The sequence below is a fragment of the Kryptolebias marmoratus genome, linkage group LG11 (assembly GCF_001649575.2).
Source record: "Kryptolebias marmoratus isolate JLee-2015 linkage group LG11, ASM164957v2, whole genome shotgun sequence".
In the NCBI taxonomy this organism is placed as follows: Eukaryota; Metazoa; Chordata; class Actinopteri; order Cyprinodontiformes; family Rivulidae; genus Kryptolebias; species Kryptolebias marmoratus.
In genome coordinates this window covers 181,261-193,119 of record NC_051440.1, presented here as the reverse complement: position 1 = coordinate 193,119, position 11,859 = coordinate 181,261, and the positions used below count along the sequence as shown (strand labels likewise).

The 11,859-nt window shown below is 39.3% G+C and overlaps 1 protein-coding gene across 1 annotated transcript in view; it reads left to right on the top strand.

Moving 5' to 3' along the window:
• The window catches only part of met (MET proto-oncogene, receptor tyrosine kinase), a 142,138-nt gene that overhangs the window by 125,684 nt on the left and 4,595 nt on the right, over positions 1–11,859 (top strand). The window contains exons 17-20 of the mRNA XM_037978035.1: positions 3,857–4,038; positions 4,118–4,227; positions 5,531–5,696; positions 9,795–9,931. Coding sequence (XP_037833963.1) covers positions 3,857–4,038; positions 4,118–4,227; positions 5,531–5,696; positions 9,795–9,931 — 595 coding nt within the window. The remainder of the gene's footprint in view (positions 1–3,856; positions 4,039–4,117; positions 4,228–5,530; positions 5,697–9,794; positions 9,932–11,859) is intronic.

The following is an 11,859-nucleotide window of genomic DNA, read 5'->3' as shown; positions in this document are numbered from 1 at the left end:
CAGATGCCGTCTGATGGTTATTGGGCTGCAGTCAGCACCAGTAATGGCCTTAATTTTGGTAGAGGATCGTCCCGTGTCTTGACGGACAGCCAGTCGGATCCTGCGGCTCAGAGCTGGTGAAATTTTTTTGGGTCTACCACTTGACTTTTTTGTTCCATAACCCTCAGGATCATTTAAAAAATGCAAAATGACTGTCTTACTGCGTCAAACCTCAGCAGCAACGGCACATTGTGAGAGGCCTTGCTTATGCAGCTCAACAATCCTACCACGTTCAAAGTCAGTCAGCTTTTTTGCTTTTGCCATCAGGTTTTGACAGTGTAAAGACTTGACAGAAAATGACATGGAATGCAGATTTTTGCACAGCTTTTGGCTTTTAAAGACTATGGTCTTAAACTTTTAATCAGCTGAAAAAATCATGTTTGAGTGTAAATGCAGTTTGCAGAAAATTCCCTGCTCAAAAGTTCTTGTCTCTTGCACTGATTTTTTCCTTTAACATTGTGAAGCTCTACTTAGAACCTTCTTAAGATCCAATAGTGCAAAATGCAAATTCTTGCAATTTTTTGACTGGTCTTAAGATTTTGATCAGGAGTGTAGTTTGAGGTTCAATATGACATTTCACTACTCTGTGAACGTCTTGTTTGGGAACAGAAAAGAAGTCAATTCTAGAGTGGCTCTTATGAACTTTTAAGAAATGTGTATCATCTCTGACCTTTGGATGTTTTGCACGCCATACTTCAACAAGCCCCATCTCCTCTAGCAAATTCTTCAGCAATTTTGTTTTTGATAGTTGATATTTTTGTTCAAGTGGAAATTTGTCCCTGTAGTGGTTCAAGACACAAATAAAGTCTCCACCCAAATCAATTATTCCCTTCGCATGTCCCGCTAAAGTTTGGGCTAGCTCTTTGAAAAAACCCGGATTATCCTCATTTGGGGTGTAAATATTCATAATTGTTAGAATAGTTCCTCCAGTTGAACCAATAACCATTATCCAGCGGCCTTCTTTATCCTTGAGTACATTTTCTGCTACAAAGCATAAAGATTTATGACACAGTATAGCTACGCCCCTTTTTTTATAGTTTTCATAGGATGCACTGAATATCTGCCCCACCCACTCTAATTTAGCATGTTCTGCCTCATTTAAATGAGTTTCTTGTAGAAGCCCAATTGTACAGTTTAGCTTTTTTAATTGGGTTAGGATTTTTTTCCTCTTAATAGTGTGATTTACACCATTAACGTTGTAAGTAACGATTTTCAAAGTTGTCATAATTATGTGAAAACAGAAAATATTTTACTTCCCTTCAATATTATATTGGTACCTTCCTTGACATATTTAACATTCAAAATCAGCTCGCTGAGAAACAATGAACCAAATGAACAAGAAAACAGACTTGCATCCTTAAAGAACTTCCAATTATTCCATGTGCTGCCCTTTTGGATAACACAGGCAGCACACTCATGATGTAAAATGGACAGGGAGGGTGATCTCCCTGGGTGAGGTACACTTAGTGTGTAGGCAGCAGTCCACATAGTCTCCAACTCTTTGCTGCCTTAAATGCCCTGTTAGAGAGAAAACACTCAACCCATATACGCCGACAGATATTTTAGAAATATTAACAATATTATACCTGCATGTCCTTATTAATATTCTTAAACACTCCACCATTGGTTGAGATGACTGCTAGACTGGGGGCAGAGCCAGGTGTACATTACCGTCTCAGCCCTCCTTATGTTGATCCACAGAGTTTATAATGGCCCTGATGTCCATGGTGTTCAGATTTTGATCAGCCTTCTCATGTCTCCCCTGGGTCTGCCATCTGTCAGATAGTAATTCTCTCTCCAAAGTGTCCCGATCATCCACCTCCTCAGGGATCCCGAGTTCCTTCAGAGTGGATTGGGCCTCGAGTAAAGAGGGGAAAGTCTTGACACCCTTATCCAGGAATAGTCTAAGTTGGGCCAGGTATGGCGTCTGTGCCCTGATGTTGCGCTCCTTTAGTTTTTTAATCACTTCACGTACTTGTTTTCATTTTCTTTGCACCTCGGGGTAGTAGTCTGGTCAAAGTAAACTTTGTTCCCCCGAAACTCCATGTCCCGTTGCTTCCATGCATGTTGTAGCACCATCTGTTTAACACTGAAATCCAAGAAGCGAACTATCATGGATCTCGGTGGTGTTGCTGGTTTCGGCTTCGGAGCTGTAGCTCTGTGAGCTCTCTCAATGAAAATCTCCATGTCTTCAGGCAGCTTCAGCGCAGAATGAATGGGATCATCTCTTTTCCTTCTGAGTCTTCTTTTATCCCATGCACTCTTATATTGTTCCTGCGCAATCTGTTCTCTATGTCATCTTGTTTAGCAGTTAATCTGGCGTAAGTAAGCTAACACTCTTTCTTGCTGTATGCCTCGATCTTCAGTGCTACTCATTCTCCCCTCCGCAGCATTCAGTCTCTCCTCCAGTGTGTCAATTCTCTTTTTTTATTTCTCCAATTGACGCCCCCATCCGTGTTTGAGATTCTAAAATGTCTCGTTGTGCAATTCCAGACTCTTGTCGAAAATTTGCGAAGCTCTGTTAGCAATAACATTTCGCTCCCGGTGTCGTTCTGAGCTAAGCTAGCATCTAGCATTAGCTGTTTTGTGTCATCTTCGTATCATCGCCTTTCCCCACCTTCAGTTCTCTTCTTGTAGTTTTTTGTGAGGAACTCATTATAATAGTGTTTTCTGGATATATAGATGGATTTATTTTCTTACAGCAGGCAAATTAAGAATTATTTCGGTCGGAGCGCAGTCTGCAAGCGTCTCTACTCGGGCATACCGGAAGCGGAAGTCCATATTTATCTAATTTAAATACCCATTGAGAATCAGATGGTTTTGTACTGCTATATAACATGATGGAAAGTGGCCATGCTTACATTTTACCATGACAATTAACAATCAGCCCACCACACAGCTCAACACACTCTAGTCTTCTCAAAACGTGTTCATGTCCACCCACAGTAAATCACTCCTTAATCTGTCTACACTGGATTGTATCCTTACTGTATGGTATCATGCCACCCCCAGTAGCATTATGAATCTCAACTGAGCGGAGCCCGGAATCCCTTTCAGCCCAAACTAATGGTGACGAATGAGCATCCAGTGGTGAGGATGACATTAAGGTCCTGCCTAATCTTGTAATCTGTCATCTGGAGCAGGGAGATTAATGTTGGAACAATATTGAGGAATAACCCATGCAGTCACAGGAAGCCATTAACCATAGTAGACAGGGTCTGCTCAATTTTATCATTTTTACATTTATTGCATTTAGGACCATGGCATGATGCTTTTATCTTAATTTACCAGTCTCTAGAGACTTGGTTAAAAGAGAAATTACCAAAACCGTAATCTGGATTAAAAATTACTTTTGTAAGAACTAACATTCATCCTGCTTTTTACTGTAAATATTGTTTCCTGTAACTTTCAAAGCTTTCCAAACTGTGGCATGTTGTCACTTTCTGCCTTTAGGCTCTGACCCCAGGTGAAGGCTAATCGTCCATCTAAAGAGCCTCCATCTCTAACCAGATTACAGCTGAGTCAGATAGGGTAAAGTGTGAGACGCCAGAAGCAAAGGTGCATTTCGCAAATGGATGTGGGTGTTTTTATTTATTATATGAGCTAGGTGTCCACCATCATCGTCTGTCCACAAAGATATCCAAGAAAATAACCTAACACTGATGTCAGAACAGTACAGATACATCTACAAATAACAATTCTCAATCCTGCAGCACTACATCTGCTGGTTTTTAGAGTTTTTATTTAAAAATCAAAACTCAAGTTTATTTGTAACCATGCTGCCTCCTTAAACTTGAGGATTGTTTTCCTTTAAAAGGCATCACAGACTTGGAAGAGGTGTCCCAGTTCCTTAAGGAGGGCATCATCATGAAGGACTTCAGCCACCCCAACGTTCTCTCTCTGCTGGGTATTTGTCTTCCACCAGAGGGGTCACCCCTGGTGGTTCTGCCCTACATGAAGCATGGTGACCTGCGCAACTTCATCCGCAATGAGGCACATGTAAGAACACACTGTTTTAGGCATGAAAATGTGAACATTTACGAAAATGTACAAAATGGAGATTGTGGATATCTTGTAGAACCCAACAGTGAAGGACCTGATGGGCTTCGGACTGCAGGTGGCCAGAGGGATGGAATATCTAGCCAGCAAGAAGTTTGTCCACCGAGACCTGGCTGCCCGAAACTGCATGTGAGCTCATGTTTTATCATATTGGGCCCAATAAGCATTTTATCCATATGAGCTGTGGCACAAAGATGCAGAACATGAAACAATAAAAAAGAGCAAAGTTTGAAAGAAGAAAAATATAAAACCTTTTGAAAATTTTCTGGATGTTGACTAAAGCTCAACCTGAGAGAAACTACCCCAGATTCAGTGACCATGTTTTTTTGCTGCAGCATGTGAAGGTTGGAATCCTATTCCCACTGATAATTTAATTTAGGTAAATTTTAGTTGGTTGAAAATAGGGAGAAAGTGGTCTGAAGCTGTGATTATCTTCAAAAACCTTTTTCTGAAACTATGGTTTACGGTTATTTGGGAGGTTCTCTTTCCTAACTTCCTTGAATTCCTTGCAAGAACAAATAGGTACGCATGGTTTTGGAGATTATATTTTCCACATAAAAACAGTTACTGAATAAAAATTAGGAAACTTCACATTGTGCAAAACCTTCAGTGTGCAACTTGGAGCTCTGAACATTTCTGATGAGTTAAGTATTCTCTGCATTTTTTTCTGCCATTCTTTTTCAGTCACCACAGGTTTTGTTTCCTCATTTTTTACTATTTTTATTTGTTGCTGTTCATGTACTGAGGCTAATAATAATCCTTTTAACTGTGTTTATTGAGGTTTATTTTAACTTACTTCTGAGTAGGGCATTCTTCGCTCAGTTTTTTATTGCATTCTTCTTTTACAGCCTTTACATTCATGAGCATAGATGACCCCCCCCCCCCATCTCTCTTGAACCTGTTGCAATATTAACATTTACAGACTTTGCATCAAAACAGCTGAAATGTACTTCCTTGTTTGACTTGTATACTGTTGTGTGATCAGTGTGCAAGGTGTCTGGGAGAACTGAAGTTTCACATTTCACCTTGTACACTCAGCTGTAGTGAAAATGGAAATAACACAATGCTGAAGTGTTCTTTTTGCTCCTTGAAAAAAAAATGGTGTTTAAAATTTGAGGTAGTTTTGGTAGGCATTCAGACTACGTATTTCACAGGTTTGCAAAATGTTGTGTTTAATAAAATACAATTATGTTTAATTAAGCATGGAAAAACACAACATGTTTCTAAAATGTAGTGTTTTCTAACTTTTGTTTTGATTTCTGGTTTGTTGTTGAGGGTTTTTTATAATTATTTTGTTAAACTTTGAGTTTTTAATAGTTTGTCTTGTGTTTGGTCCAACATGGAAGAAAACGATATGAAATTTGATGAGTAATGATACAAGAAAATTAAAGCAAAGGTGTCACAAACTGTCCTTCTGTCTTTGTTCTGACAGGCTGGATGAGAATTACACAGTAAAAGTGGCTGACTTTGGCCTGGCAAGAGATATTTATGACAAAGAATATTACAGCGTCCACAACAAGAGTGGAGTCAAGCTGCCTGTCAAATGGATGGCTCTGGAGAGTCTGCAGACACACAAGTTCACCACCAAGTCAGATGTGGTGAGTACTCAGACATGTCTGTGGTTTGTTTGTAATGGAAATATTAACTAAGACAAAATTCTGAAGCAGTCAGTGAAAACTAATTCCACTTTGCTGAATTTATAAACAGTAGATGGATAAGTTGCACCCTGATGCTACAAATCAAACACCTAAGTAGTATATCATCAGCAAACATGAGCACCTTTACAGAAGCAGAGCAGTTTGTTGGTCTGAAGCATTCTGGTGTGTGTTAACACATAACGCCTTGAAGGAACTACAAGCTATCATCCTAATGTAGCAACTGTTGCTGATCATCACTCTGGGGAAACATAGTAATGTTTTCCTCTGTGTGTGTTCGTGTTTCTGTCTGTACATAAAATATCTCATGAACCATTGGACAAATGATATTGAAACTCACAAAAAGTAATCACTAGATGCACATTTACAACTAATAAACCTTTGCAATTATTTCAATTTAAGATGGCCTCCACAGCCAACTGAACTTAGAAAACACAAAAATGGCCATAACTCATTTAATTTCACAAATATTAACTTGCAAAAGCCATGCCCAACACACATTTCAAGCACTAACAGATTGTGCAGGATCTTTGTTAAAAATTGTGCCATTAACTATGTGAAGTCAGCAAAATATTTCATGAATCACTGGACAGATTTTAATTAAACCATTAAATGTATATCTAAAGCCAAATAGCATTAGGAGCCAACCAACCTAATTTAGAATGGGTACCAGAGCCAAATGACAAAAATGGCTAATTTACACAGCTACTTTTATGACTTTACAGACCTTAACACTTAGGTTGTTGAATATTAAAGTTCATGACAGGAAAATTAGAAAGAGAATAAACAAATATGACTTACTTAGAGGGGTTGCCAGAAGACAAGTTCTTTTGCCAAAAGAGATGGAAGCATAGTTTTGGTTTGCAACACTGAACAAACCCTATGGCTTAGGGAGCAATGTTCTTTGGACAGATGAGACCAAAGTAAAGATGTTTGATCATATTGCACTGAACATAGTTGAAAATAAAAATGCAGCATATCACCTCAAACACCTTACACCAACTGTAAGCACAGTGGTGGAGGGCTGATGGTTTGGGCTCCTTGCAGTCATTAAGTAGACCATAAACTCTATTGACCAAAGGATTCTGGAGTCAAACATGAGACCATCTGACAGCAGAAGCTTGGACCAAACTGGGTCATGAAGCCAAACACAGCAGCTAATCTACAACAAAACAAGCAAATAATTAAGGTGCTGTAATAGACTGGTCAATGCTGTCGTGGGACCTTAAAAGAGCTATGAATAAACAGACTGCTAACCTTAATGAACCAAAGTAACATAAAAATAAGAGTGGTTAAATACTGGAAAGTACTCTGCTGTTGAAAATGATTTGACAAGCTACAAATTGAGGGTTATACAGGTGCATCTTAATAAATGAGAATAACAAAAAGTTAATTTATTTCAATAATTCAGTTCTAAAAGTGAAACCTATATATTATGTAGATTCATTCCACACAGAGGGATATATTTCAAGCATTTATTTCTGATCATTTTAGTACTTCCCTCAGATGACAAATTTGATGGTGATGCTGATTTCATTTTCCAGCAGGACTTAACACCTGTCCACACCCTCAGAAGTACCAATATCTTAAGTGGCTTGACCTAAAGCCCACAGGGAATTTGTGGGATTTAGATAAGAGAAAGATGAGACACCAGAGCCAACAGTGCATACAAACCTGGGTTTCCAGAATCTTTTGGTAGGCTGATGGCCTCCATGCCACATAACAAAGTCCAAGTATTGAGTGCAGATACATGGACATAGTTTTTAGGAGGCCAGTATTTCTGGATTTTTTATTTGCTATTTTTTTAATTGGTCTTATGTAATACTCTAATTTTCTAAAAAAAAAAAAAAAAAAAAAAGAACTGCATGCTGGGCCTTGGGTTTGTGTCAGCTGTAAGCTATAATAAATAACATAAATAAATGCTTGGAATATATCACTCTGTGTGGGGGAAAAAAATCTATATCCATGCAGGGTTTCCCCCATAAAAGAGGCTAAGCCCTGTGGTAGGTGGCCGATCGCCAGCCGACCGTGATTTAGACCTGCTAACTGAAGGTGGCTCGGCCTCAGGGCTTATTAGAGTCACGTAGGGCTCCGCACGTGGCACACACGCGGTGGAGGAGTTTATACTCTGCGCTTACGTCAGAGCAGTATTCTCCGAAAAGACGGGGCAGTACGCTACATAACCAATGGAAATACAGTAAAAAAAAAAAGAGCAGATAGTTGTCACATCAAATATGGCACGTATTCAGGAGGAAGAACTGTTGTGTTTCTGGCTGTGATGCAAAGAGGATGTTTGAACTTAAAGCTTTCAGTTTGACTTTCATTGATTTATTTGCTGTAGTTGTGATTCGCCCATCATAGGTCTAATATTTCTATAAATGCTCCTTTTTATCGGCTGCAGCAGTAAGGTGACCAGATTTCTGAGATGAAATCTGGGGACATTTTCTACTTGGGAATAAAAAACGCATACATTAATCAGAATGAAATGAAGAAACAGGGAAAATTACAATTTACATATTTATTCATATTTCAACAGTATAAATCAATTGTAACTACACAGTTGTTTCCTATGAGGAGTAAAATTAATAAAGTAGCCGTAATAGTGATTGTTCCATGAGCATTAAAACTGGGGGAATCATTTGACGAGGGCAGAAACCTTGTCAAAATAAATCATTTTCTTTGAGGATGTAAGTGAAAGTGCTTTTGTTGTGCTGTGAATGAATGTGAATATATTCTTACATAAGTGTAAATAAGTACATTAAGTGTGTGTAGTCATGTAGTTGATGTATAAGAATATGGTGTGTGCATGTATAAGGTGAGTGAGCTGGGGAGAACCGCACAGAGAGGGAGTGTGTCAGGATGTGGATGACAGAGATGAACCCAGGTTGCAGACTTAAAAAGAAAACTAATTTATTAAACAAAGAAACAAACAAAAACAAAAGCTGACGAGGCAGCAAAAAAAACAAAAACTAAATACAAAGCATAACTGAAGCAAGAAACAGGAAACAGCGCGAGACAGCAACAAACAGACATCAACATCAAACAATGGACCAGTGAGGTATGGGAAGAGTGACCGGGTTTTTAAGACTGGGGATAACGAGGTGAGTGGGAACAGGTGGAATGATTACTGAGTCGGGACAGGTGAAGATGGGCGTGGCTGACAGACAAGTGAATGACTGGGGGAGAGTGGAAATGAAAACACAAACACGAGGAGGACAGAACCTAGATGAACAAAGAAGAAAACAAAAAATAGAAAACAAAACCAAACCACAAACCAGAGAACTTAAATAAAATAAAAACAAAACCCAGAAAAAGCCAAATCACCACAGAGTGCTGCTGTGCTGGGTGTCCGCTCAGCTGCACTCCTGGCTCTCTTCTTCAATGAGCCTTTTGCTATTCTAAAACAGAGACACAAAATAATCAGAATCACCTCCAAAAAATTAGAATGAATAACATACGGAAAAATTAAAATTGAATGAATAAAATTAGATGTTTGTTTCCTCAGTATTTCCTGTATTTTAAGAAAGAAGGTGTGCTTTCTTTTTACCATTGTTGTGTCATGGCTGTTTGCGTTTTTAACAATGTGTTGTTGGTAAAAATGATTATCAGTCCCTCCAGGATTTCGTGGGCATTTTTTGTGATTGTTGTGATGAAAAGTTGTTGTTTTTTATACTAAAATCAATAAAAAACTATAACTTTTAATATATAAAGCAAAAATACTAACTAGTTTTGTAAGATAATTACCAACAAACACTGACATCATCAAAAGGTGCTTTATTTGAGAACTTTGATAGCTTATAAACTGACATTCATGACCATTTCTGGATTGTCCCTCGTCTGCAGCTCTCCTCACATGTTTTGCAGACACAAAGTGTTTGTCGATGGATGACTTGCGTTTATGTTCGATGAGTACACTGCAGGACGTGCAAACAGCTTCCCCCCACTCTCGTGCAGCTGGGTAGTTGCGATCGCAACATCACACAATACTGGAGGGTCTGGATTATGATACATAAGAGAATAATTTGATCCTTTTCCCTACAGTGGTCGTTTGGGGTGTTGCTGTGGGAACTGATGACCCGTGGAGCCCCCCCATACTCAGATGTGAACTCCTTCGACATCACTGTGTTCCTGCTGCAGGGGAGGAGGCTGCTGCAGCCCGAGTTCTGTCCCGACAGCCTGTGAGTGTGCACAGTTTCGCTTGTCTATTCACTTAGTTTTCTGCTGCTGAGCGTCACGGCTCAGTTAGCATGAAGAATATACTCACAGAGCCCAGCTTCAGCACATCAGTGGCTGTGATATGGGGACAAAGCAGAAGGGAAACAGTAACACTGGATGAGCTGTATAAACAATGGAAGTCATAAATAAAAATCTTCTTCATCCGTCATTGTCAGGCAAACTAAATCCAACTTTAATAAAGTCCCATCACATGCAGATAAAATCAGAGTCCCTTTTCTTCTTTTGACCAAATGTTTAATAGAAATCCAGTAAGTTATGGCATGGATTTTCTGTTTGTCTTGTCTCGCTGCCAAACACCTGTTCCTGTGGTATTTCTAAAGATCAGCCATCCATTAAAGCGGTGCTAGGAGTGCTGAGGTTAACTTTCGGTCATGAGTGTCTTAAGGTTTTTGCCCATGTCAGTGTGTAAGTGTGTAACTGACTTTAAAAACAAACAAAACAAAAAAGTGGCTATACCTCAGTCAAATTTACAGACACTGGCCTAAGATTTGGTGTGGTAGTAGGTGAGACTGAGCCCCAATACATACTCCTTCTTTATAATTCTGCCATTAATTATTTGGAGTCAACTCTGTCTGTTAGCAAAATATCTCATGAGCTATTGCACAAATTTCAAAAAAACTTTCAGAAAGTAATTACTGAAGTTGCCTTTAAAACTGATTCATCTTTGGAGTCAACCCACAGCAAGATGGCCGGCACATCAAAACAATATTAGCCAACATAACAATAGCTGCAATTCAGTCAAATTTTTAGCTAATCAGCTGTAAATGTTGTAGTAGCTGATAGTCATTTACAATACAAACACTGAGCATGACATTTTGCAGTATCACGTTTTTTGCAAAGTTTAATCAAAACGGCTACAACTCTGTCATTTCTTTTAATAATATGATCTTTGTCTGAATTTCTAGCATAAAAGGCTGCAGGCAATAGAATAATTCCTTGAAGGAATGCCAGGCCTTTATTTTTAAAGTTTTCTTAAGGCATCTGGTGGCAAGAAAAATTTTGAAAGAATTGCTTTATAGAACATAATCTGAAGTTTCCCTGTAATGTGTGCTGTGTGTGAACACTGAGAGGGGGTTCAGGTGGAAGGGAGGCAGAGGCCTGGAAAGACACATCAGGAGTTGATGTATGTCTGCAAACATTCCTGCAATTCCTCAATGCGGATGGTTCTCATGGTGCTTCAGAGGCAGGCAGCAGATACTTTGGGAACGTAATAATGGGACCATATTATTAGATTTTGGAAATGAACGGTTTATCAAAGGCCTTCGTTTGTGACAGGGTGAAAAATTTAGTTGTTGAAGGCAGGGGTGGATATTAGCACCTGCCACTGGCCAAATGTGGGTAAATATTTGAAGTGGCGTGTGAGTTTGATCAACACACACGCCACTGTGGCGGGTTGGCAATTTCAACAGAAAAGGTGTTATTTGTCCTCTTGAGATATAGGGGGCAGGAATGTGCTCGAGTTGCTGCTAAATGCAAGAAGGAGAAAAGTTTAGCAGACACTCTTTAGCAGTTGGTGGCGGTATTGATTCCTTCAGTTGTTTACCAACCACCAATAAAAGTCAAGAAGAAGAAGAAACAATTTGAGGAGTAGCATTAGCAATGTGGCAGAACATTTTGGGAGTTAAGCGGGTGGCAGTCAGACAACAAAAATGTTTTTCAAGAGTAGTCGAGGGAAGAACCGAAAGTTAAACGTTTTTTTTAAACTAAATCAATGATGTCATGACGTCGGTGAGTGTGCGTTCGCGCCTACGGCCGGTGTTCTGACGATCTGTGCTTCCTCGTCAGATTTTCCTACCGTAGCACGGCTAAACAGCTATGTCTAACGGTCGGTGCTACCCGTCAAAAACTGCTACCGTCATGTTTACAAACC